General features: G+C 47.4%; 1 protein-coding gene across 3 annotated transcripts in view; it reads left to right on the top strand.

The window, feature by feature from the left end:
- The window catches only part of TLL2 (tolloid like 2), a 149634-nt gene that overhangs the window by 13356 nt on the left and 110339 nt on the right, over window positions 1–25939 (top strand). For all 3 annotated transcript variants that reach the window (XR_014826665.1, XM_001928475.5, XM_021074297.2), the window contains exon 2: window positions 22325–22435. Coding sequence is in view for 2 of the 3 variants with exons in the window: in XM_001928475.5 (XP_001928510.2) it covers window positions 22325–22435 (111 nt within the window). In the remaining variant the exon portion in view is untranslated. The remainder of the gene's footprint in view (window positions 1–22324; window positions 22436–25939) is intronic.

Raw genomic sequence — 25939 nt, 5'->3', positions numbered from 1 at the left:
TTAATTGGTCCCTTGTTGGGCATACAGATTTTTTTTTCCAGTCTCTTCTTTTGCTTTTTTTTTTTTTTTTTTTTTGTCGTTTTGCCATTTCTTGGGCCGCTCCCGCGGCATATGGAGGTTCCCAGGCCAGGGGCCAAATCGGAGCTGTAGCCACTGGCCCAGGCCAGAGCCACAACAATGTGGGATCCAAGCTGTGTCTGCAACCTACACCCCAGCTCACGGCAACACCGGATCCTTAACCCACTGAGCAAGGCCAGGGACCGAACCCGCAACCGTATAGGGTCGAATCGGAGCTGTGGCCACTGGCCTACACCACAGCTACAGCCACATTAGATCTGAGCCACTTCTTCCACCTACACCACAGCTCATGGCAACGCCAGATCCTTAACCCACTGAGCGAGGCCAAGGATAGAACCTGCATCCTCATGGATGCTAGTCAGATTCGTTTCTGCTGAGCCATGACAGGAATTCCTGGAGTCATCCTTGTTGCTAGATTTGTAAGTGCATTTTAAATTATCTTTTTAGGAAAAAATTCTACCCATAAAATTGCTGGGTCAAGAGTATAAATGCTTTTAGGGGTTTTGATTTTTCCTTTCAAATTGCCCTTCAATTTTTTTTTACTCCTTTGCACTCTTATTAAAATGAACATTTTGTATTCTAGTTTTTAAAATCTTTGTTGGTTTGATAAGAGAAAATAATTTATAGTTTCTTCAAATTCCATTTATATTATAATTGTATTTCTTTTTCAAATGATTTTGAAACTTTTAAAAATGTATTTTGGAGTTCCTGTTGTGACACAGCAGAAATGAATCCGACTAGTAACCATGAGGTCTGGGGTTCAATCCCTGACCTCGCTCAGTGGATTAAGGATCTGGCGTTACCGTGAGCTGTGGTGTAGGTCAAAGATTCGGTTTGGAGCCTTTGTTGCAGTGGCTGTGGTGTAGGCTGGCAGCTGCAGCTCCAATTCAACCCCTATCCTGGGAACTTCCAGATGCTGCAGGTGTGGCCCTAAAAAACAAAAAACAAAAAAAAATAAAATAAAATAAAAAAGGGATTTTGGTGATTTCTAGTTCTTCTGCTATGCATGTGCAGTTCCTACTTATGGACTTTTTTTCTTCCTGTTTATGGACTTTTTTTCCTTTCTGTTTATGCTTATTTTTCTAATTATATGGTTATTTTAAAAACATTTTGTAGAACTGTTAAAGGTTAGAACTTCAACCTTTATCTGTTGTGTTTGTCACAAATAATTTTTGGAGAAAAGATTTTTAAAAAGCAGAAAGCTTATCCTGTACTGTATCCTTTTTTTTTTTTTCCCATGGAGATGATTGCATGGCTCTATCAGTTAAGATTAGGGTAAATTGCTAGTAATGAGCCCATGTTAATTGTCTGTGGCCTTCAGGGTCCAGCTGGGAGACAGAAACCACATCAGTAATTTCAGAAGTAATTCAAAAATTTAATATAAAGGATTATTAACTAGAAAAAGGGGATTGGCTACTAAAGGAAGTAGAGCACGCTTTAAAAAAACAGGAAAAGCAGATACAGGGAAGGAATATATTTGGAAGGGGTCACCTCCCTCCACCCCAACCCCTCCAGGCTGCAACTTCATAGGAGAGGATGTGGATGTGGCCCACTGACAGTTGGAGAGGTTTGTTGAGATGCAGCAGAAGAGGCTGACAAGTGGGCAACTGCCCATTGGAGTCTGGGCAAAACTCTGAAGGTTAGGAGTTCCCATTGTGGCGTACCAGAAACAAATCCAACTAGTATCCAATGAGGATGTGGGTTCGATCCCTGGCCTTGTTTAGTGGGTTAAGGATCCGGCGTTGCCTTGAGCCATGGTGTAGGTCACAGACCCTTGCTGTGACTGTGGCATGGGCGGGGAGCTGTAGCTCCAGTTCGAGCCTGGGAACTTCCATATGCCTCAGGTGCGGCCCTAAAAAGCAAAGAAAACAAAACAAAACAAAAAAACCTCTAGAGTCTGGGCACCAATGGGTCTCCCAAACACTGCTGGTGGCCACTCCACAGGAGCAAGAAAGATGAGGGCACCGGAACCAGGAAGAGAAGTCCCTTCCTCCTGCCGCGTCCCTCTAGTGCCCTCTACTGACAAAGCCTAACATTGTGCCAGCTGATGAAAGAGAAAGGTTTCCGGGGTCCCGCTCCAATAGCACAAAGCACGACAAAGAAGGATGGGTTGATGGAGTTCCCGTCGTGGAGCAGCAGAAATAAATCTGACTAGGAATTATGAGGTTGTGGGTTCGATCCCTGGCCTCGCTCAGTGGGTTAAGGATCCAGTGTTGCCATGAGCTGTGGTGTAGGTTGCAGACATGGCTTGGATCCCGAGTGGCTATGGCTGTGGTGAAGGCCGGCAGCTGTAGCTCTGATTGGACCCCTAGCCTGGGAACTCCCATATGCTGCAGGTGTGGCCCTCAAAAGACAAGAAACAACAAAAAAAAGAAGGGTGGGTTGAGAGCTGAGAGGCAATATATTGATAGCTGGAACATTGGTCTAAACAAGCTAGAAACTTCTTTCTTTTTCACATCAAAGTCTAGAAGTCTGCAGTCCATGGCCTTACAGCAGTTCAGCTCCAAGAATTTGTCCAGGGTCCCACCTCCTTCTAGCCTAGGCTGAGGCCCTGGTCTTCCTGGTCAAAGATGGTAGCCGGGGCTTGAACCGTCACAAACACAGTCTGGAGATGGAAGGCAAGCGAGGGGAGGACAAGGACAAAGCGTTTGAGAGAAGGTTCACAGGAGATGCCGGTTGCCAGTTCTGCTTTTCTCTCATTGGCTGGAAGTTAGTCACATGACCACGGATGCTCTGTGGGATTCTGGAAAATATTTCTTCTAGAAGACCTGGAACTAAACTTCAGAAGTTCTGTTATTAGGGAAGAAGGGAGGAAAGGTATTGGCAGACAATAAGCCACCTCTGCGACAAGGAACTACATTTGGCTGAACTTTTATGAAGAAAATTTAGTCCACGTGATGATAGGACCATAACTGTTACGGAGCATGAACCAGATACACAGGTAAGACCTTGGAGTAAAATCTCGTCGAATGTCAGAGCTGTAAATTACTCTTGGGATTATTTATTCTGTTTTTCATGTTTCCTCTGAGAACCCTGAGGACCTGGAGGGGCAGTAATGCATCCGAGGTCTCCTTTACTCTCCATCTAGTATGTCTTTCACTCTCTGCACTCCTTGGGGTCTCCAGTGGGCCTTTGTCTTCAGAATGAGCCTTGCATAATTACACTGGTGACTTAATGTTCTACAAGCGATCATTCCACGGTGGAGATATTTGGGATTATGAGATAAGCTTGGCCCTGGAGTCCGGCATGTACGATGCAAAATTAGAGCCCAGGAAACTTCTGCCCTGTAGGACCTAAACTGCACCCTTCTCTTCCTTGCTGAGTGGAGGCCATGTGAGCTTAGGCTATGGGAACACAGCAGGTGTGAGATAGCAAGAGTCAGATGCTGCTGGAATTAAGCCGTAAAAAGTGTTCTCTTAGGCCAGAGTAGCCTTTCACTTTACCCGTCCCAACGCCAGCTTCCTATCTAGCTACAGAAATAACGGAAGGATTTTCTTAGAATAGCAATATAAACCAGGGTGCCAGCAGGAAACAGACTTTACCCAGGTTTTTCAAAGGAAAGAGAGCTTCATGTAGCGACCCCTTACAGAGGCAGGGTTAAGGGGACAAAGAAGAGCAGGAGGCACTCAGAGATTGTGGCTTGAAGGCACCGTGGAGGGAGCAGGGCTGCAGGAGCTGGAAGTGTGGGCGAGAGGGAGGCTGAGGGATACAGCACCAAAGCAGGGACAAAGCAGGGAAGAAATGCTTGCTGCTCTCTCCCCTCTTCCTTCTCATCTGCCAGGGTCTCCTCCTGGTTGAATGCAACCAGGAGCCAGAGAGCAAGAGCCACTCACAGGGCAGGGCGGAGAGGGTGGAAAGTAAAGATTAAAAAGAATAACTTGAATCATAGCTCAGGGAGTTCCTGTCATGGCACATCAGAAACGAATCTGTCTAGGAATCATGAGGATGCAGGTTCAATCCCTGGCCTCGCTCATTGGGTTAAAGATCCAGCATTGCTGTGAGCTGTGGTGTAGGTCGAAGACTCGGCTTGGATGTGGTGTTGCTTCGGCTGTGGTGTAGGTCAGCAGCTGTAGCTCCGATTCCACCCCTGGCCTGGGAACCTCCATACACCGTGGGTGTGGCCCTGAAAAGCAAAACAAACAAACAAAAAACCAAACCAAAACAAACAAAAAAAAACATAAAAAGTCATAGCTCAGGCCTTACTGCAGATATCCCTTTACCCTTCCCCCAGGCGGGTGGCAGACACGGCTAAGTGATCGTGGCTCCTTTTCCCACGGGTCCAAGAAGTCACCTCACAGCACTCAAAGAAAGCACCACCAATTGAGTGCGGTTGGCATCTGAGAGGGAATGTATTTGGAGCTATAAAACGTAACTAGTTCTGCACATGTGACCTACCTGCTCATGCCAATCTGGTAGAGAATTTTTTTTTTTCTGAGAAATTAGCTGAGCAGGTATTTCATAAGCCAAGTAAAGCCTGCATGGAAAGCCAAGCTGTAGCATGGCTCTGAAAGGCACTGATGTAACCCTATGGTAATATAGCGAAAGAGGCAAAGCGGGAGGCCAAATCTGCTTTGAGTAAGGTGGCCACCAGTCCAGGCACCACCTGATGCTCTTGGCTCCTCTGTAAAGTAGGATGATGCCAGCCGAGGCAGAAGGCAAAACTGGGCATTCTCTTGAGATGGAATCAGCTTTCAGAGCCAAGTTACTCTGTAATGTCCAACTGTGTGTGGTGCTCTCCTAGGTCCTGATTGACCTTTAAAAAAAATTCTTTTTAGTTAAAGTGTAGTTGATTTAGGTTATTGTCTTAGTTTCAGTTTACAGCGTAGTGATTCAGGGGTATTTTTTTGCAGATTATATTGCATTATAATCTGGAATATAATCCATTCCATTATGGGTTATTACAAGATAATGGGTATAATTCCCTGTGTTGTGCAGTATATCCTTGTTTCCTATTTTACATATAGGAGTTTGTAGCTGTTAATCCTATATCCCTAATTTGTCCCTCCTCTCTTCCATCTCCCTTTTGATAACCACAAACTTATTTTCTGTATCTGTGAGTCTGTTTCTTTTTTACACATACATTCATTTGTACTATTTTTTAGATTCTACATATAAGTAATATCATATGTGTCTTTCTCTGTCTGACTTATTTCACCAAGCATAATATTATCTACTTGGTTTTTGTGTGTGTGTGTGTGTGTGTGTTTTTTGTTTTGTCTTTTTGTCTTTTTACCTTTACTTGAGCCGCTCCCACGGCAAGTGGAGGTTCCCAGGCTAGGGGTCGAATCGGAGCTGTAGCCGCCGGCCTACACCACAGTCACAGCGACGAGGGATCTGAGCCAAGTCTGACCTACACCACAGCTCATAGCAACACCGAATCCTTAACCCACTGAGCAAGGCCAGGGATCCAACTCGCAACCTCCTGGTTCCTAGTCAGATTCGTTAACCACTGAGCCACGACGGAACTCCCAGGTGTGGCTTCTAAATGTGATATTTTGAGCAAGTCATTTAACCTTCCTGGCCCTCAGTTTCCTGATATGGAAAACCAGGATGTTGCTTAGGTGATTTTTAAACTCTCTCCATCTTAGAAATTCCATGATTCAAACTAGCTTTTTTTTTTTTTTTTTTTTGAAGTCTTCAGTGTATAACTTGCAGCAAATCTGTTTGATCCAATTAAACTAGCTCCAGCTCCCCCCACCTCTCTGCCATATGCCTGAATAACTAAGCCCTCCATGCCTCGTGAAGGCCATTTCCCCAGGCTGGAGCAGCTGGAGACCTTGGAAACGGAGCCTCCCACACTAAACAAATCCTCCTCTTTAATCTCAACCAAAGGGTCCAGGAGGCGTGAGTGAGTCACATCTCGCCCTGGTTCCTCTCCTCCGTCCTCCGAGAGCCTAAACCTCTCCCCTCCTGCTCTGCAAATGCGCCTGAATGCAGAGTCCTGAAATTGAGGTTCATGGTTTCAAAGTTCATGGTCCTGAGAATAAACAAAAAAACTATTGTGGTTGCATAGAGCCGTGGACCCCATTAACACCGCCCCATGAATATTTATAGCGTGGAACTACAAAAGAACATAGAGGCCATATTGTGTTTCCTAGAACTTTCTTTCCATGGGGTCCTTTCTCCGTGGGCCGCTTTAATGTAAGCTTTGCTTATTTAGTTGCACACTTTAAGCCGATTAACTTTTTACTGAAAAAAAAAAAAAAACCCTCCCTGTTTGTTTGTACATACACTCCCTTGACAAAGATGCACAGAAAACTGCTTGAAACCTGTTCAAATCCCTCTGCTGGAAACGCGAAATGAACTAAATGTGGCTCTGGGTAGGATTTCCCTGTAACTCTCCCCGCCTCTGGGCCTCCACCCCACCCGCAGCCTGTTTCCTGAGAGGAATTCCAATGGTTCCAAGGCTCCCGACTGAGTTCCTCCCGTTATCTCAGCTTCTCGCTAGGTGACTGTCTTGGGGGACATTAGCGAGGTCCTTCCTGAGTGGCTTGTCATGGGGATGGACCAACAGCAGGCCCCGGGGAATGCCCTGTGCTCCTCTAATAGAAATTGTAGTGAAATCAAATATTAGAGCTAACGGGACCTTGAGACCTCAACTCTACTGGTCTCCAAACTTTAGTGACCATGAGGCACCTGTCGGGGTGGGGGTGGGGCACGAACTTAACATGCATATTCCTGGGCCCTGTCCCCAGAGATTCTAATTCCACAGATGTGGGTGGGGCCTGGGGATCTGCCTAGCAACACTGTCCTTAGACAGTTCTAACAAAGTGGGCTGTGGCCCTGCCTTGAGAATCTCTGAGCTGGTTCAGCCATCTCATTGTATGGGTGAAGAAAATGCCACCAGAGGGAAGAGCGGCCTGCCTAATGTCACACACAGCATCCAAGCTTCCTCTTCCCAGTGTAGACCATGCCAGTGGTTCCATACTGCTTTACCTTGGGCCTTTCAAGTCCCGAGACGCAGCTCTACTGCAGAGCATTTGTGATTAGGGCCGTAAGTGGGAAGCTGATTGAAACCTATGCAGCTGAAACAAATCTGACTAGGAAGCATGAGGTTGCAGGTTCCATCCCTGGCCTCGCTCAGTGGGTAAAGGATCCAGCCTTGCTATGAGCTGTGGTGTAGGTTGCAGATGCAGCTCGGATCTGGTGTTGCTGTAGCTGTGATGTAGGCTGGCAGCTGTAGCTCTGTTTGGACCCCTAGCCTGGGAACCTCCATATGCAGAGGGTGCGCCCCTGACGTAACCTGAGGTCAGGTGAGAATCTGCTGGAAGTCACTCCTGCGGTATAAGAGTGAGCCCTGGGGCGGGGCAGGGCCTGTGGCCAGGATGGACGGGAAGGTTGCTGGGGGAGCTTTCCTCCAGCTGTGCCAGCCCTCCCTGGGCCTTCCACTCTCAAGGAACAGTCTTGGCAAGGATGTAGTTGGTGACAGAAGGTGACAGCAGTTGAAGGGGCCTCCCTCTGACTGGCTGGGCTGCTGCCTGGCTCACAGACTCCCCAGCTCTGCAGGCCCCAAGCCAGGGGCCATTGGATGTCCTCAGGAGCACCCCAAGAGACACTTATGATCTCAGGTGGGAAGGGTTGTAAAGGACCTCTCGTCAGCCCCTCCTGCTCTTTGTCCCCTCCACTAGGTTGGCTCGTCTTGGCCAGGCCAGTGGCTTATCTGGGGATGGGGCTCTTACCATGACCTTGAGCTCAAGCCCCACCTTGAATCCCAATTCTAGAAGCTGGGTCCTGTGTGAGGCAGTGAACCAGACTCCAAAAAAGCTCAAGCCCCGCCTCCTCCTCATGGGCTGTAAACTTGGGATAGCTGTGAACTTCCCTAAGCCTGGCTTTCCCCCATGAAGTGGGGCTGGTGGCTTTTGCCCTGCCTTCCCTTAGAGCTTCAGCGAGAAGCATTCGTTCGCTCACCAATGAGCATTCGTTCATTTCCCAAAACAGAAGGTCCCAGAACTGCAGGTCCTTGCCAGATCCTAAGGAGGGTGCTGGGGGGTGTGGATAAAGGAGAGTGTGTGTGTGCAAGAGACGCAGACTGTGAAGCGCTGCACCAGAGTGAGGGACCCCTTGTGACTAGCTCCACCTTGGGTGCTCTCTTAGCCCTAGGGCCTGTTCCCCATGTCTCAGCCTGCCCCTCCCAACCTCTTGGTTCTGGCAGCCTTGCATCCTGCTTCACTATCGTCCGCGGTCCCCCAGTCCACATGACTGAGTCCCCACTTCAGCCAGGCCCCCTCCACCAGGTCCCTTCTGCTCCTGCCCTACAGTGCCTTGCTGCTTCTCCCCTCAGGGCCTTTGCACGTGCTGTTTCTTTGGCCAGGATGCCCTTTTCTTGTTAACTACTAGCCAAACTTCTGCTCACACATCACCATCCTATTTAAATGTCACCCCTCTGCGAGGCCTTTCCTGATCCCACACCCAAGGCTGAGTTAGTCCCTCCGCTCCATGCTTCCATCCCTGTCTGAGCAGCGGGGGTCACTTTGAGGTAAAGCTGCATGGCCTTTGGGAGTTAGAATTGAGAGGTGGCCTAGAGCGAGTTGCCTAATCTCTTTACTTTCCTCATCCAAAAAACAAAACAAAACAAAACACGTAATGATGCTTCTTGCACAGAGTTGCAATCGTGAGGGTTAGAAGAGTGTGGAGAGCCTGGCATGTGGCTGATGCTCAAGAATTACCAGCCCCTTCCTTTTCAGTGCCTTGATCCCGAGAGAAGAATTAAAACCCCAGATTTGCAAGAAACAGAGAGAGCTGCTCCAAGATCAAGGGAGATGCATTGGAAGGGTGTGAGAAGAGGCCACTCAGCCACGGTGGGTTGGACCCAGAGACCAGGAGGGCCCCTTCTAGTCCTAGGTGTCTGTAATTCCTGGAGGACTGCTGAAGACTGCAGTGATCTCCAAAAGGTTGTTCCTGAGGATAGAAGATTCAGTGAAAAGAAATTCCAGGGCAATCTCATTGGGAAAGGCTGCATTGTCTTTCTTTTGGAGAGTTGTGACACTTGTTAGGATTGTAAAGGCACTGAGAAGTCCTGCAGGAAAGAAAGCGATTCATTTTATGTTATATATTGAGATATAGCTGACTTACAATATTATGTTTCAGATGTACAGCACAGTGATTCACAATTTGTAAAGCTCATACTCCATTTACAGTTGCTATAAACTATTGGCTGTATTCCCTGTGCTGGAAAGTAGGTCTTTGTAGTTTATTTACTTATTTATTTATTTACTTATTTATTTATTTACTTACTTGCTTGCTTGCTTATTTTGGCCATGCCCACAGCATGAGGAAGTTCTTGGGCCAGGGATTGAACCCGTGCCACAGCAGCGACCCAAGCCACAGCAGTCACAATGTCAGATCCTTACCCTGTTGAGCCACCAGAGAACTCTCCTGCAGTTTATTTTGTACTTAGTAGTTTGTACCTTTTCGTCCCCTACCCCTAACTTGCCCCTGCCCCATTCCCTCGCCCCACTGGTAACCACTAGTTTGTTTTCTGTATCTATGAGTCTGTTTCTGTTTTGTTGTATTAACTAGTAAAGAAAGCAGTTGAAATAGCATTTCTTAACTCCTTAGAATGTGAGACTTTGGGCTTGGTTGAGGAGGGCTGTGATTTGGCAATCAAGGAAGCCTCTTTTGACCAAAAACACCCATGAAGCATCATCCTATGTACATGACCTTGACCAGTTCCTACCTCTTCTCTGGGCCTCCCTTTGAAGTTAATGTATAGGAGACATTTAGCCTGGTCCCTGGGATAGAGGGCTGTTTTTCTTCACCTGTAGATAAAGGGTAAAAAGGGCAAAATGTTGTGCCGTGGGGACTCAGATAAGAGCTGCAGGGATGGGGCCTTTCCCTGCAAGGATTAGGTCATGGTCGTCTCTCACAGCCTTTAGGGTCAGGCTTATGGAATCATACGGGGAACATGACATAACTTTAGAAACCGAGAGACTTTGCATTTACTGTTATTACAGGTGTGTTCTGGAGCTGGCTCTTACTGCTCTTACTGCTTGGGAGAGCCAATTGTGCACACATCCTCCATCCCCATGTTCTGTGACCTTGAAGTCAGCCACGGTGGGAGTATTTACACCAGGGAAATGAGCAAACGCTACAAATTAAGGCTCTCCCCTCCCTCAGCCAGTTGTTAAATATCAGCACGCCTTTGGTTATATATCGTTAGAAACTATTTTGTTAAAAATAGTCTTTTATGTTTTCAAATTTATTATATACTAGCTTTAAAATTTTGACTATAAAGGTTTCTATTTTTTATTTCTTCCTTTTTTTTTTTTTTTTTGCTTTTTTTTCAGGGCCGCACCCATGGCATATGGAAGTTCTCAGGCTAGGGGGCAAATCAGATCTACAGCTGCCAACCTACGCCACAACCACAGCAATGCCAGATCCTTAACCCAATGAGCGAGGCCAGGGATTGAACCTTCATTCTCATGGATACTAGTCGAATTTGTTTCCACTGAGCCACGGTGGGAACTCCCATTCTATTTTTGATTTCTGAAAAGCAGTTTTCCTGACAGTTAACTATCCAGAGCTTTATAACAAAACACTACCACCTGGTGACAGCTCCCTAAATTGCAGGTTAAAGGTCCAGTGGGGTCAGCCAAGACTGGAGCAGATGACATTTTCATTGATGGGTATTTTAGGTGCTTCCTATGGCCTATCCATTCAAATTCTACATTTCTGTGAAGAATTAACCTGCCTGACCTTTTTGTGACAGCCATGTCAGGCATAGAGAGGTGCAAGGAAGCTCATGTGACCTCCTGGCAGCCAGGAGAGGCAGCCTCGGATCTGTACACCGTCCTTGTCACCTCCATCTGCCCTGGTTCATATTGGGAGGTGGAGGGTCTGTCGGCCCCTGGGTACCAGGGCCCTGGTGGTACTTACTGTGGGGTGTCTGCTCATCTCTAGCATTTCAGCATGAGGTGCTTGTCCCTGCAGATGAAGCCTGTGCTCCTGACCCTATGGCTCTGGCTAGAATTCCTCCTCGGTGACCTTTTGCCCTGACCGCAGGTCTCAGCTGGCCCACTGGCCCCCTCTACACCTCTGCATCTTCCTTAGGCATGTGGAAGCATCTGGAGCCCCAGACACCAGGAGCGGAGGGCCAGGTCTGGGAGCACCCTCCAGACCAGGTCTCTGTACACCCCTCCACTCACCCATCCCATCGCCCCTATGTGTGGCGGGTGGGCAGCTTCTCCTAGACTTGCAACCTCACTGGGCTGTGCCCCAAGAAGTCAGCTAAGAGCCTTATGTGCCCAGGCTCCCTCCCACCACATGTCCCACTCCTGCCCCCTGACCAGAGGGCTTCCTCCTACTTCCCCTTCTGCTGATGGTGACTCTCCCAGATCATATCTGACTCCTTCCTTGAAGTGGCTTTCACTCTTCTTCCCTCACTGGGGCCATCATGGCAGAATGGATGCAGGAAGCAAGACTCGCTTATGTATTGAAAATTCACTAGTCTTTTTATGCCCAGATATTCCCATCATTTCAAAAAGAAGGAGAGGAGTTCTCTTCCCCGCTCAGCAGTTAACGAACCCAACTAGAATCCATGAGGACGCAGGTTTGATCCCTGGCCTTGTTCAGTGGGTTAAGGATCCAGCATTGCCATGAGCTGTGCTATAGGTCGTAGACACAGCTCTGATCTGTCGTTGTGCTGTGGCTGTGGTGTAGGCCAGCAGCTGTAGCTCCGATTCAACTCCTAGCCTGGGAACCTCCATATACTGCAGGTGCGGCCCTGAAATAGCACGCGCGCGCGCACACACACACACACACACACACACACACACACACACACACACACACACACAAAAGGCTGGAAAAGGAAGGAGATATGGTTATTTCCCAGACAGGTGGCTGGGAAGTAATTTGACCTTGCTTTGGGCGTTGAATTTACATAAACAGAAGTTGAAACACGTTCTTTTTATTAATTTATCAGTAAGTATTTTCTGAGTATATTCTGGATACCAGACATCGTTCTGGGCATTCTTGAAACTGTAGCGAAAAAACAAAATAGAGGCAAAAATCTTTGCCCACTTTAACAGACCTTCTAGTGGTATCTTGGGTCCTGGTTTTGTAGTGGCTTCCCAGCCCGGGCAGTCATTCAACCTGATTTTTGTGGGTAATTTGTTTTTGCTTTTGTCCTGAGAGTGGCTTGGTGACTCTCTCCTGTGGGATTTAGAGCTGATGGCCTGTCCTCATTTCCTGACATGACCTTGGCCTGTTGGACTGAGACACAGTGACCATCCCTACAGGAGAATATGCACTTCCTTCTATTTCAGGTGAAAACAACCCTTAATGAAGAGCCGAGAAGCTCTGCTGGGTCTCGGATCCCATCTTAGGTGGGGAGACTCAGGGCAGAGACAGTCCTCTGAAGTATCCGCAAGGCATTCGTTCAACAAGTATTTCCTGCCCCCCGACTGTGTACCATGTGCTGCGCTGTAGGGCAGGCAGACACGGTCCTTGCCTTCGCGAAACTGCAAAGACAGAAGTTAATTAACTTCTTTCCGTTGGGATGAGGTCACAGAGGAGAAATTGGAGTAGAATGGCTGTTTTTTTAAGAGTGTAGCCTCATGACTCAGGATGGCTCTATTCAGGTGTGGCAGAGCTTCCAGTGACTCTTCTGGAACAACAGGAGCCTTCAGGTCATTTGGGAGAGGCCAGCAAGAACTATCTTGGAGAAAGCAGGAGACCTATGGGAATTCCCGTCGTGGCTCAGCGGAAACGAATCTGACTAGCATCCCTGAGGACGCAGGTTCCAACCCTGACTTCCCCTCGCTCAGTGGATTAAGGATCCGGTGAGCTGTGGTGTAGGTTGCAGATGCAGCTCGGATCTCGTGGCTGTGGCTGTGGTGCTGGCAGCTGTAGCTCTGATTCAACCCCTAGCCTGGGAACCTCCATATGCCTTGGGTATGGCCCTAAAAAGAAAGGAAAAAAAAAAGCAGGAGACCTAGGCTTTCTGTGGTTGAGAGGGTAGACTGGTGCAGAAATGGGCTCCCCCAGAGCAACACAATGCAGGCTTCAAAGTCCCTGCCATGAAGATGGAGCCCACCCTCCCAGGGTGTGAGCCTGGCTGGAAGCTCTGGGGGCATCTGTGCCATCTCTTAGGCTGTGTGCTTAGCTCAGTACATCCTTCCTTCCTGCCTCCCTTCCTTGGTCTGCTATTGACCTTGACTCTTTCCAGGAGGAAGAGCCATGAAGCCACAGGAGACACTGTGTTAACATGAAGTTGTGTATTCCCCAGAGTGACACCACTTGCCTCCAAGCGGGCTCCTGAGCTTCCTCTTGTTCTCCTGCAATCCACTGGTTGAGATATTTGAGGAACTGTGGTAGGAAGAGCATGTTAGGTAGGAGTTTGGGGTGCTGGTTCCCCACTGTTGCCTCAGGCTTATTTACAATTTCCAAAGCCAATTTCTTCTCCTGTGGGTAGGGGTTTCCACCCCTGGCTGCCAGATGCATGTGGACAGATTCTACTCTGCAAGTTCAGAGCATAATAAGAAGTATCCTGGAGAGTTCCTGTCGTGGCGCAGTGGTTAATGAATCCGACTAGGAACTGTAGGGTTGTGGGTTCGATCCCTGGCCTTGCTCAGTGGGTTAAGGATCTGGTGTTGCCGTGAGCTGTGGTGGAGGTTGCAGATGTGGCTCAGATCCCGAGTTGCTGTGGCTCTGGCCTAGGCTGGTGGCTACAGCTCCGATTTGATCCCTAGCCTGGGAACTTCCATATGCCACAGGAATGGCTCAAGAAAAGGCAAAAAGACCCCCCCCCCCAAAAAAAAAGTTTCCTGGACCTGAGTCTTGGCTCTGCCACATTACATGTTAAGTGACCTTGAAGCAATCACTCAGCCTCCCTGCACAACGAGGTCCTGTCAATGGAATAGGGTCCGGGTGGGACTGATTCTGGTCCTCTGGTCCAGGGTACCCGTCACTCTGGTTTGAAGCCTGTCCCTCTAGCCTGATGCTGGGGAGCTTCCAGAGCCCAGAGCAGCATTGGCAAATCGTTCTAGGGATGCATCCTTTCCAGGTGATGGGCAGGTAGCCTTTCATGCTGTGTCTAGAGGGATACCCACAGGAACTGCCTTTTGGATCCTGAGACAGGATCTGTGGCACAGAGGGGCAGTGTGTGGGATCTAGACACGGTGTCGGGGAGCCTCCAGGACCCCAGGAGAGGAGACCAGGCTGGGTGTGGGAGGGGGCTCTCTGGGTCCTGAGATGGATGGCGTCCCGTGGCAGACCATGTGGTCTTCCCAGTGTGTGCTCCAGAGGCGGGCTGGGCCAGGCTCCTCTGTGGATGCTTTGGGCCAGGGCTACCTTGGGCTGTGTGCTAGCAGTAAGTCAGTGACCCCCAGGGGGTCATACCTGCTAGAAATCTCTTGGCCTCGTTGTACCTCACCATTAATGTGAGCCGTCGCTGCGGATCCTGATGTCTGGAGGGTGCACATCAGCCAACCAGCTCATATTTACCCAATGGTGGCAGGTGCCAGCCTTCCTCATAGGATCTCACGTGATGCTTGTAACAACCCCGTAAGGAAGATATTTTTATTGTTAATTCCCATTTGAAAGGCGAGGGAACTGAGACTCAGAGAGGTTACTTGCTCAAGGTTACACAGGCACACCTTAGACAGTTTATCAGATCCACTACCTTCACTCTTAGCCACAGCATCTCAGATGATGACTTTTCTGTGTGTGTGTAAAGGGGGGTTTGCTATGGGAACTATGTGTGAGCACCACTAGAGCCTGTCCTTAAGGCGTTTAGAAACTGGCAGAACTTGGGAAGCTGAGCAGAGGCGAGGAACCGAGGAGGGCAGGTTGGGGACTGGGAAGAGCCCAAGTCTGGGGTTCTGGCTCTGCCACTTCCTGGCTGCGGAACCCTGAGCAAGTCATTTTCTTCTCTGAGCCCTATTTTCTTCCTCTATAAAATGGGAACAAGAATGATAAAGAAGGGATGCGTGTGGGAAATCCAAGATTAATTGTAAAGCACTATAGGAATATTATTTCCTCCCCATACCCCAGCTTCACCTCCTCCACCTCCCCCCCACCTTGCATGCATGGGCTCCGTAAATATTTCTTAGGCAGCTAGATGGGCAAAATTTAGCCCCCATAGTCTGGTTGATATGGTCTGGTTGACACTGTTTGTCCTCAAGGAATGCAGAGAGGGGAGGACATGCTTCAGGGGTGGGAGGGAGACTGTCATACAGGAGACGTGATGATGGGAGCTGAGTTGAGCATCAATAGTGACACCACTCTTCCCCGAATGCTTACTGAGGGCTAGGCCCTGTACTGAGTGCTTCAATTAAAATACTTCTTTCATTTGATTCTTGCCAACTCTAGTTTTCTATGTCTTTCTTCATCTCTCTCTCTTTCTTTTTTTTTTTTGCTTTTTAGGGCTGCACTTGGGGCATATAGAGGTTCCCCAGGCTAGGGGTCAAATTGGAGCTATAGCTGCCTGCCTATGCCACAGCGACAGCAACTGCCAGATCCAAGCAGCATCTTCAACCTACACCGCAGCTCATGGCAACAGCAGATCCTTAACCCACTGAGCAAGGCCAGGGATTGAACCTGGGTCCTCATGGATCCTTGTAGGGTTTGTTACCCCTGAGCTACAACAGGAACTCCCTAGGTCATTCTATTTTAAGATAGAGGAAACTGAGGCTCAGAGCAGTCAAGTGATTTGCCCAAGGTCACACAGCTATTAAATGGCAGTAATGAACTTTGAACCTAGGATCCCTTTGGCTTAAAAGCACATAATTTGGAGTTCCCGTCGTGGCACAGTGGTTAACGAATCCGACTAGGAACCATGAGGTTGCAGGTTCGATCCCTGGCCTTGCTCAGTGGGTTAAGGATACGGCGTTGCTGTGATCTGTGGTATAGGTTGCAGACGCGGCTTGGATCCCGCGTTGCTGTGGCTCTGGTGTAGGCCGGTGGCTATAGCTCCGATTCAACACCTAGCCTGGGAACCTCCATATGCCTCAGGAGCAGCCCAAGAAATAGCAAAAAAAAGACAAAAAAAATTTTTTTTTTAAAAAGCACATAATTTTAATTATTTATTTAACTTTATTGGAGTATAGTTGACTTACAATGTTGTGTTAGTTTTGGGTGTACAACAAAGAGAATAAATTATACAGATATATACATAGACTTTTATTTATTTATTATCTTTTTAGGGCCACACCCGAGGCATATGGAAGTTCCTAGGCTAGGGGTCAAATCGGAGCTCTAGCTGCCAGTCTTCACCACAGGCACAGCAGTGTGGTATCTGAGCTGTGTCTGTGACCTACACCACAGCTCACAGCTCACAGCGATGCCGGATCTTTAAGCCACTGAGTGAGGCCAGGGATCGAACCTGTATCCTCATGGATACTAGTTGGGTTCCTTACTGCTGAGCCACAACGGAAAGTCCACACACAGACTTTTCATCAGCATGCCTCCCTAGGTGAACAGTACAAAGCTTGCAGGTGCAAGTGCCTTCATGGAGAATTCCCTGTGGGGGAATCAGCCTGGGGCTCCTGCCCTTTGAGGTCCGAGGGAATCCTGAATGCTGGGCGTTGAAGGGCTCGAGAGCAGGGGGAGACCAAGGTGAGCTAAGCAAGCACTGGGGACAGTACAGAGGCATTTCTCAGCAGCCCTTTGACTTGGGAAGTGGTTGCCAAAGAGCATCCCTGTGCAGCCTTGCCCTGACCTCTGTCACTCTCTGGTTTGCAAACTGGTATGTTCAGGGGCACTGGCAATTTAGCAAGTGATGCACTAGACAGAGAGTTTAAGGGAATGAATATCCAGATTTTAAAGCTGCCATATAAGATTCTGTATTCAAACTATTGGAGGAGGCCCTGGTCATGGTGATCCTTTCCCTACTTTACAGAAGAGAGGCTCACCTGAATCCCACCGCGAGCATCAGCTGGGTACCAAAACCTCCCCTCCCTAAAGGGAAAATGAGAAACAACTAATTATAGATCAGCCTTCTTTGATGATGAGTCCATGCATTGTACACCTGGTATTCTCCTGCCTTTTTCTTACCCATATGAATTTCTGTTAAGGGTGCTCAGTGGAATATTTTGAATTCAGAACAACTGAAGGAGAGTAAGTTAATGACAGTGATGCTTTTGAGTATAACTGAAATGTGTTCTGGACTTCTAATATTTCAAGATATATGGATAAAACCCAAGGTGAATATTTCTTTGTCTTCTTTCGGATGCAGCGTATTATTCAAGAAGGTAGCTAAATCTATTTTACCAAATCACATCATGAAACATTTATTTCAGTTATAGGCCATCCTCATCTTATAAAATGTTTACTAACTTTTTTACTTCTGATGAACAAAATGAAAAATGGACTTCAACTCATGGTGAAAAATCATAAATGTCAGGCTCACGAGATACATAAGGACATGTGGTTTTTCACCATCAACAATCTAAAGTCTTTTTCCTGGAAGCTGAGAATCTCCTCATCACTTAGCTGATTTTCTGGGGTTTTTCCTTTCTCCCTCATCTGAGTTATAGTTCTCTGTCTTTTTCTTTTTTGTCATTTTACTTTCTCTAGGGCCACTCCCACAGCATATGAAGGTTCCCAGGCTAGGGGTCGAATCAGAGCTGTAGCCTCTGGTCTACATCAGAGCCACAGCAATGCAGGATCTGAGCCGCGTCTGCAACCTACCTACACCACAGCTCACGGCAACGCTGGATCCTTAACCCACTGAGCAAGACCAGGAATCGAACCTGCAACCTCATGGTTCCTAGTCGGATTCGTTAACCACTGCGCCACTACGGGAACTCCTGTCTTTTCATTTTTATAGGTTTTTGGTGTGGTGACCATTTTACAGATGGTAGCGTTGTAGCCTCTTACTTCTGGTGTCTGCCCCCCCTTGTGGCTGAAGTTGGTACGGGGGGCTTGCTGTAGGCTTCCTGATGGGAGGGGCTGATGCCTGCCCGCTGGTAGGTGGGGCTGATTCTAATCCCTCTGGTGGGTGGGGTTTAGTCTCTGGATGGGATTAGAGGCAGCTGTGTGCCTCAGGGGTCTTTAGGCAGCCTGTTTACTGAGAGGCGGGTCTGTGATCCCACCTGGGTTGTTGTTTGCCCTGGGGCTTCTCAGCTGCAGACTGACGGGTGGGGCCAGATTTTCCCAAAATGGCCACCTCCGGAGAAAGGCATGGGCTGCTGAATATCCCCGAGAGCTTGGCTTTCAATGTTCTTCCCTCACCGCAAGCCACATTCACCCCTGTTTTCCGAGGAGGTCCTCCAAGAACTGCAGTCAGGTTTGACCCAGATTCCTATGGAGACTTTGCTTGGCCCTGGGACCCAGTGCACGTGAAAGGCTGTGTGCACCTTTTAAGAATGGGGTCTCCATCTCCCCCAGGCCCGTGGAGCTCCTGCACACAAGCCCTGGGCTTCAATGCCAGATGCTTTAGGGGCTCTTTCTCCCAGTGCCAGATCCGCACACGTGAGGGTTTGATGTGGGGCTCAGAACTCTCACTCCTGTAGGTGTGTCTCTGTGAACCAGTTAGTTTCCAGTCTGTGGGGCTTCCCACCCGGGAGGTATGGGGTTGTTTATATCACATAATCACCCCTCCTACCTCTTGATGTGGCCTCCTCTTTTTCTTCTGGAGTAGGGTATCTTTTTTAAGGTTTCCGTTCCATTTGGGTGAAGATTGCTCAGGCTTTAGTTGTGAATTTTGTTGTTTTTAGGAGAGAAGCTGGCCTCCAGTCCTTCTATTCTGCCATCTTAATCCCATCTCAAGGATATGTGCTTTTTAAACATTATTGCAGGAATACACGAGCACAAAGGTTTGAGGACGGTTGTGCTACTTCTTTGGCTTCTTGGCGGCTTCCCAGGTGCTATTCCTCTACTTCCTTCTCCTTCCGTCCTCTCGCTACTCTTTCTGCTCTCAGATTTCGAGAAGTGCTCTTGATTGCACGCCTCTGTGAATACCATCATTGACACAGGACATTTTTTCTTTGAGGAAAAGATGACACTGCATTGTGGACTCACTTGTGCTAAGTCTTCAGGAAAGTGGGAAGGGCTCAGGATGGGCACCTGGAAACCATCTTTGGCCAAGGCTACTTTATCACACATTTCAACAAAGGAAAACAAGTGTACATTTCAGTGATTTAAGCAAGTTCATAGTTGTGCAACCATCACCACCATCCAGTTTTAGAACATTTCTACCACCTGGAAAAATATAAAGACCACGTTTATAGTCAAGTCTCATTCCCACCCCTAGCTGTAGGTAATCACTAATTTTCGTAGTGCTCTAAAGTTGCCTTTCTAGACATTCCATATAAACAGAATCATATAATAACGCAGTCTTCTGCATCTAGCTTTTCTCACTTAGCATGACGTTTCTGAGATTCATACGGGTTGTAGCATATATCAATAGTTTCTTTTAAATTTCGTGATGGTTTTCCATCCTATAGAGAGATCACATTTTGTTTATCCATTCAGCAGTTGACAAACATTTAGATGATGTTCAGATTTGGGGCAATTATTAATACGGCTGCCATAAACATTTGATTACATGTCTTTGTGTAGAACGATGTTTTCATTTCTTTTGGGGAGATCTCTAGAAGGGGAATTGCTGGATCTTATGAGAAGTTTAACTTTTTAGGAAAATGCCCCAAAGTTTTCCATAAGGGGTTACCACTTTACATCCCCGCCAGCAGTCGATGAGTGTTCCCAATTCACCACACCATAAAGCTGAGTTTTAATCAGTCTTTATTACTCAAAGCCCTCCCCAGTTTTCTTTTACTGTTAAGTGATGAGAATAGCTTGGCTCTTCCAGCTCTCCAGACCCCTGAATTTCTGGATTCTCTCGGTTCCTTTTCATTCCCACTATAAACTGCCCACTTCTTCTTCTTCTTCTTTTTTTAAAAATTTGATTCTTTAAACAACAAAACCAAGAGGGTTCACCAATTTCTCCCACCCGTCTCACTCCCTGCCTCTGGCAATGACTAATCTCTCTTCTCTGTGTGTATGAGCATATATATGTATGTATGTGTGTAAGTGTGTGTGTGTGTGTGTGTGAGATCACGTGATATTTATCTTTCTCTGTCTAACATATTCACTTAATGCCCCCAAATTCCATTCCTATAGTCACAAATGGCAAGATTTTGTTCTTTTTTAATGGCTGAATAATATGAACACTTAGGCTGTTTACATATCTTGGCAATTGTAAATAAAGCTGCAATGAACAAGGGGATACAGATATTGTTTCAAACTCGTGTTTTCATTTTCTTTCACTAAATACCCAGATGTGGAACTGCTGGATCATATGGTAGTCCTATTTTTAATTTTTTGAGAAACCTCCATACCACTCTCTGTAGTAGCTACACCAATTCACATTCTCACCAACAGTGCATGAGGGCTTCTTTTTCTCAACATAATTGCCAGCACTTGCTTTTCTAATCTTTTTGATAATAGCCATTTTAATAGATGGGAGGCAATATTTCATTGTGTTTTTGATTTTTACTTTTGTTGCTTTTGCTTTTCTGCTTTTCATATTAAAAAAAAAATCATGGTCAAGACCTATGTCAAGGAGCTTATTGGCAATGTTTTCTTCTAGGCGTTTTATGGTTTCACGTCTTATGTCCAAGTGTTTAATTGATTTGGGATTAATTTTTGTGTATGGTGTAACATAATGTTCCAGTTTTATTCTTCGGTATGTGGCTATCTAGTTTTCTCAACACAATTTATTGAAGAGACTGTCTTTTCTCCATTGTGCATTCTTGGCTTCTCTGTCATAAATTAATTGACCGTATATGCATGGGTCATATATGCATGAAATCAGGGAGCATGATGCCTCCATGCCCAGTTCTTTTTATATTCCTTGTAGTATCTTGGCAAACACAGCTAATGGCAACTAAGGCATGCTATTAACATTCTGATTCCCAGTCTCTTAAAGCCATAAGCTCATTCAGTTCATCATCTGCTTTCCAAGTTAATGCAGGCAGTCATTTTACCAAATACTTCATCACTGTGTAACATAGATCACCTCCTTCCAGGCTTCAGTAATAATTTCCATTGCCTGGCCCAAAGACAGTATTACAGTAGATCACTACTTCTAGAGTTCCTTTCATGGTGCAGAGGAAAGAAATATGACTAGGAATCATGAAGTTGCAGGTTTGATCCCTGGCCTCACTCGGTGGGTTGGGGATCCAGCCCAGTGAGCTGTGGTGTAGGTTGCAGATGCGGCTCAGATCCCAAGTTGCTGTGGCTGTGGTGTAGGCCAGTGGCTATAGCTTTGATGGGACCTCTAGCCTGGGAACCTCCATGTGCCACGGATGTGGCCCTAAAAAAAAAAAAAGAATACTACTTATGATAGCAGTTTCTATAGTAGTCAGGATAAAGAGGTTGTGCTCCAGTAACAAATAGCCCCAAATTTCCAAGACATAAAGTAATGGTTTTCATTTTCCTTGTTCGTGTTGCATAGCCATCCTGATCAGCCATCCCTCTGCTCCACATCGTTTTTACCTTAGAACTTAAGGTGACAGAGTCACTCACCCCTATCTGGGACTTGCTTGTCCTCTGAGAAAGAAGGGGACATGGTGAATCGTGCACTAAGTTCTTGATGCTTCTTTTGCTTTTTTTTTTTTTTTTTTTTTGGCTGTACCCACAGCACTTGGAAGTTCCCAGGCTAGGGATCAAACCCATGCCACAGCAATGACAATGAGCCACAGCAGTGACAACGCTGAGTCCTTAACTGCCAGGCCACCAGGGAACGCCTCTTCTCACATTTAATTAGTTCGAACAAGTTAAGTGACCAATGCTGACATCAGTGGGGCAGAGAAATAGAATCTTTTCCCAGGGAAGGGTGGCAAAGATTGTGAACAATAGTATCATTTATTATATTATGTGTTTTCTTTCATATCCTAAGAACTCTGAAGAGGAGAGAAACAGCTGTCTTCATGTGATCATTTTGCCCAGAGCTGCCTACAGCCACAGTTGGGCAGGGTGACCTTTCAAAATGCCTTACAGACCTAGGTCTTTGGTCTTCATTTCCGTTGCCTTCCTAGCCTTCACCTTGGGGTGAATCATAACTGGACTGGTCGCCTGCGTTCTCCTCACCTCCCTTCCCCTGTGGCTTTGGTGCACACAGTTTTTATCTGTCATTCTTTTTTCTCTACCAGCCTTTTCTCTTAGGTTCAGGGAGAAATTTGATTGGATGGATTGTCATTTCTAGAGTTTACAATTCAGTTTCCAATACCCTCTGGTGCAGCAGTAAATTCATTTCTTGATCTCCAGCTTAAATGGATCCGTTTATGTTTTTTCTTCACAGCTGTCTTTTGGGGAGACATTGCCTTAGATGAAGAGGACCTGAAGTTATTTCACGTCGATAAGGCCCGTGACTGGATCAGGCAGTCAGGGGAGGAAATGGGACATGGCACAGGTAAGAGCTGCGCCCCCTCCAGCCCTGCCCTGGAGGGAAGAGTCAGGGATTCCAGCAGGGGTAGATGTGGACCACAGGTCATCGGTATTGGATCTGTCAGTCCCATGTCCATCGCCAGTGGAACTCCGGAGGGGTCACTCCTCCTTCTCCATTTCAGGCTGTAGAGCTGGAGCCTCCAGGTTTGCTTATGCTTCTAAGAAAATCTTCGTGTGCCTCTTTATCCTAAGGTTCAACCTTGAGTTGAGACTTGAACTTCACAAAGGTTCTCACGACTCTGGCTTCAGGGTCTAGCATTTCCCAACTGGAGAGAATTTCTGGATGGGCTCCATTTAGGGCATGTCTGATGGTGATGCTGATAGCGATTAGCAGAGGCTTGCCCAGGGGATATCGTGCACTCGCTTGGCCAATATCCCAGGCTAAAATCCCCTGAGGCCGGGAAACACTGATGGGGCTTCAGACCTCGATTACTCTTCTCCCGCCCTCTTTCCTAGCCTTCACCTTGGGGTGATTCATAATTGGACTGGTCTCCTGTGTTCTCCTCACCTCCCTTCCCACTGGGCTCAGACCCCTCCCCTCTGTGGAATATCCATTTGGAGAAGCAGCCTGGGAGGCTGAGCTGTAGGGGCTGATGGGCTATGTGGCTGATGGTGGCTTATTATTTGGTGACCAAGGCTCATGTGTACCTGATGCTACACTGTCTCTGCTCCTGTCACCCAGCCTCCCTTCCTTTCTCTTGAGGCTTCAAAAAATGTGTTAAGAACACTTAACATGAGATGAACCATCTTAATGAAATTTAAGCGTATAATACAGTATTATAAACTATAAAGCACGAGGTGGTCCAGTAGGTCCCTAGAACATTTGTCTTGCATAACTGAAGTTTATACCCCTTTTTAAAACAACTACCATGGGTCTAATGCGCTAGTGCTGATGAGAGAAAGAGGAATAAGTTGTGACCTCTGTCTTCCAGGAGCCCTTTCCTGCCAGGCAGATGGGTTTAGACCTGGACATGCTCGTTAGCATCTCCAAAGTTCAGCTTTCCTATCTGTAAAATAAGGGTGAAACCAGCACTCACTCCACAGGGGGTTGGGAGGATGGACTCTGAAAGTATGGGGCTAACCTGATGCCTGGCACATGGCATGTTCTCAGGCAATGGCAGATCCTATCACTGAGGTGCCCCCAGTCCAGGGGAGTGAGGCAGAAATGTCAATAGATAAACTGTAATTCTTCATGGCAAGTACGACAATGCATCAAGAGCAGTGGGAAGAGGGAAGAGGGAGTAGAGAAGCCAACCCAAGTGGGACCAGAAGGGCATCATCGGAAGGGGCACTCTTGCCTTGTGTCTTGAAGGATGAGTAGGAGTTCTTTGGTGAAGAATCAAGAAAAGACATTTCCTATGTGAGAATTCAGTCCGGGACATGCCCAACAATTTGGAAGTGCTGTGTTCTTGGCCATGTATTCCTTTTTGTGAATGCCCAACCTTAGGCTGTGACCTTACATGGCCTTAATATACACTCAGAGAGTAACAGGTATCTGTCTCAGCACACTGATCAACATCAAATCTAAATAATTCAGTATCCCGTGAAAAACCATCATGGAAAAGAATATGAAAAAGAATGTTTTCATATTAATAATATGTGTAACTGAATCACTTTGCTGTACAGCAGAAATTAACACAACATCGTAAATCAACTGTACTTCAAAAAATAAATTTAAAAAGAGACATTTTAGGCAGAGGAGAAGTTATGTGCAAAGGCAAGGCATAGGAGAGGGGCTGTCTTGATTTGAGGAACAGAGGAAAGGTGTGGTCACTGCAGGGTGGCTCTTTGCAGGGCTGTAGGAGAGCAATGTCCCAGGAGAAGCGGCCTGGGGTGGATGATGGAGGTGCTGTTGGCGGGGTGGGTAGGAATCTGCCTGCGATGGGAGGCCACTCCCGCAAAGCACTGTTGCCTGTTGCGCTAGGGGGCTGGGGCTCTCCCCCTGTGGGCCCCAGGGGTCCTGCCCAAGGTTTCTGAACAGGCATGTGACTTGCTCTTCGTTGACTTGGGGGAGCCTCGGTGGAGGGTGGAGTCCTCTCCCACTGTTCTCTGCAGCCCGCCAGCTGCTCTGAGGTCTCTGGCTTCCTGGATGGATGCGTGGGCAGCGTCACTGTGCTGCTTGCTGGTGGTAATGGTGGGAGAGGATTGTCAGGCAGCCCCTTCCCCTCTGCTGATGGACCCAGCGGCATCCAAGAACACCCCTGAAGCCCCCCACCCACAAGGTGTCTCACAAGGCTCCAAGATTCCACTAGAATGAATTCACCAATTCTTCATTTCAGCATTGCCTGGCATGAAAGGCTCTGGGGTGGTCTGTATCCACTTGGGAAGGAAGGAGAAAAATATATTGTATTCCTGCTTCTGGGTGTGGTCCCAATTCATTCATTCATTCACTCATTTAGTCGTTGAAGACTCCACTGAGTGTTCCCTATGTGCCAGGTCTTGTGCCAAATCCCGAGTAGCTATAAACTGAGTCTTTTTCTTCTTAAGGACCCACCAGCTAGTGGAGGAGTTAGATGCAGACACCAAAGAGTGAAGAATTAGAGGTGGGGTCCCAGGAAGGACAGTGGGAGTGGGGGTAGGGCACCAAGAAGAACTGGGGCCATTGTTAGGGGATAGACAGGAAGGCGTCCAAGAGGAGGGGTCCTGGGGAGGTGGAGGGGTTTGCCAGGTTAGGAAAGAAGGAGTCAGAGGCTAAGAGGAGGGCATTCCAGACAGATGGAGGGGTCCTTCTTGGGGTGAGAGAGGGACCCGAGAAAAGGGATGGCAGCTGAGGAAGTTACACGCTTTCTTCCTGTCCAGTGGTTGGCTCCCTCTTTCTCTGCGGGGGCTGTGGGACTGTGCCCACAGTGGCTCATGGGGAGCATGAATAGCTGCAAGAACCAGGCCAAGTCCTGGGCTCCAAGCTCCACACAGGATATAAGGATGAGGGGAAGACCAGAGGGCAAAGGTTGTCAGGAGGTCAGGGGTCCCCATTGCTAGTGGCTGGGAGGAAGGAGGGGCAATCAGGTACTTTAGAGCTTCTTTTTGGTGTCTGGCTCCATGACTATTGCTTCTTCAGATTTGGAGGAGCCTCTCGAGTATGACAGGAAAAGCCTATTTGAATTTTATTTTTTTTTAAATTTTTAGTTTGTGTTTTTAGGTCCACACCCGCTGCATATGGGGGTTCCCAGGCTAGGGGTCAAATTGGAGCTGTAGCTGCTGGCCTATGCCAGAGCCACAGTGATGCCAGATCCGAGCCGCGTCTGTGACCTACACCACAGCTCACAGCAACGCCAGATCCTTAACCCACTGACCAAGGCCAGGGATCAAACTTGCATCCTCATGGATACTAGTCAGATTTGTTTCCACTGAGCCACACTGGGAATGCCCCTATTTGAATTTTTAAATGGAATTTTAGAATCCAAATTATTTTTCACACCATTAATTGAACTCTTAGCAAAAGCAAGTACCTCGGAGTTCTCTTCATGGC

This window comes from Sus scrofa, chromosome 14, assembly GCF_054392235.1.
Source record: "Sus scrofa isolate SSC_HxYL_T2T_F1_AM1 chromosome 14, Sscrofa_HxYL_maternal_Yorkshire_Landrace_v2.0, whole genome shotgun sequence".
Lineage (NCBI taxonomy): Eukaryota > Metazoa > Chordata > Mammalia > Artiodactyla > Suidae > Sus > Sus scrofa.
Note: the sequence above shows the minus strand (reverse complement) of the source record. Positions and strands in the feature narration are given on the sequence as shown.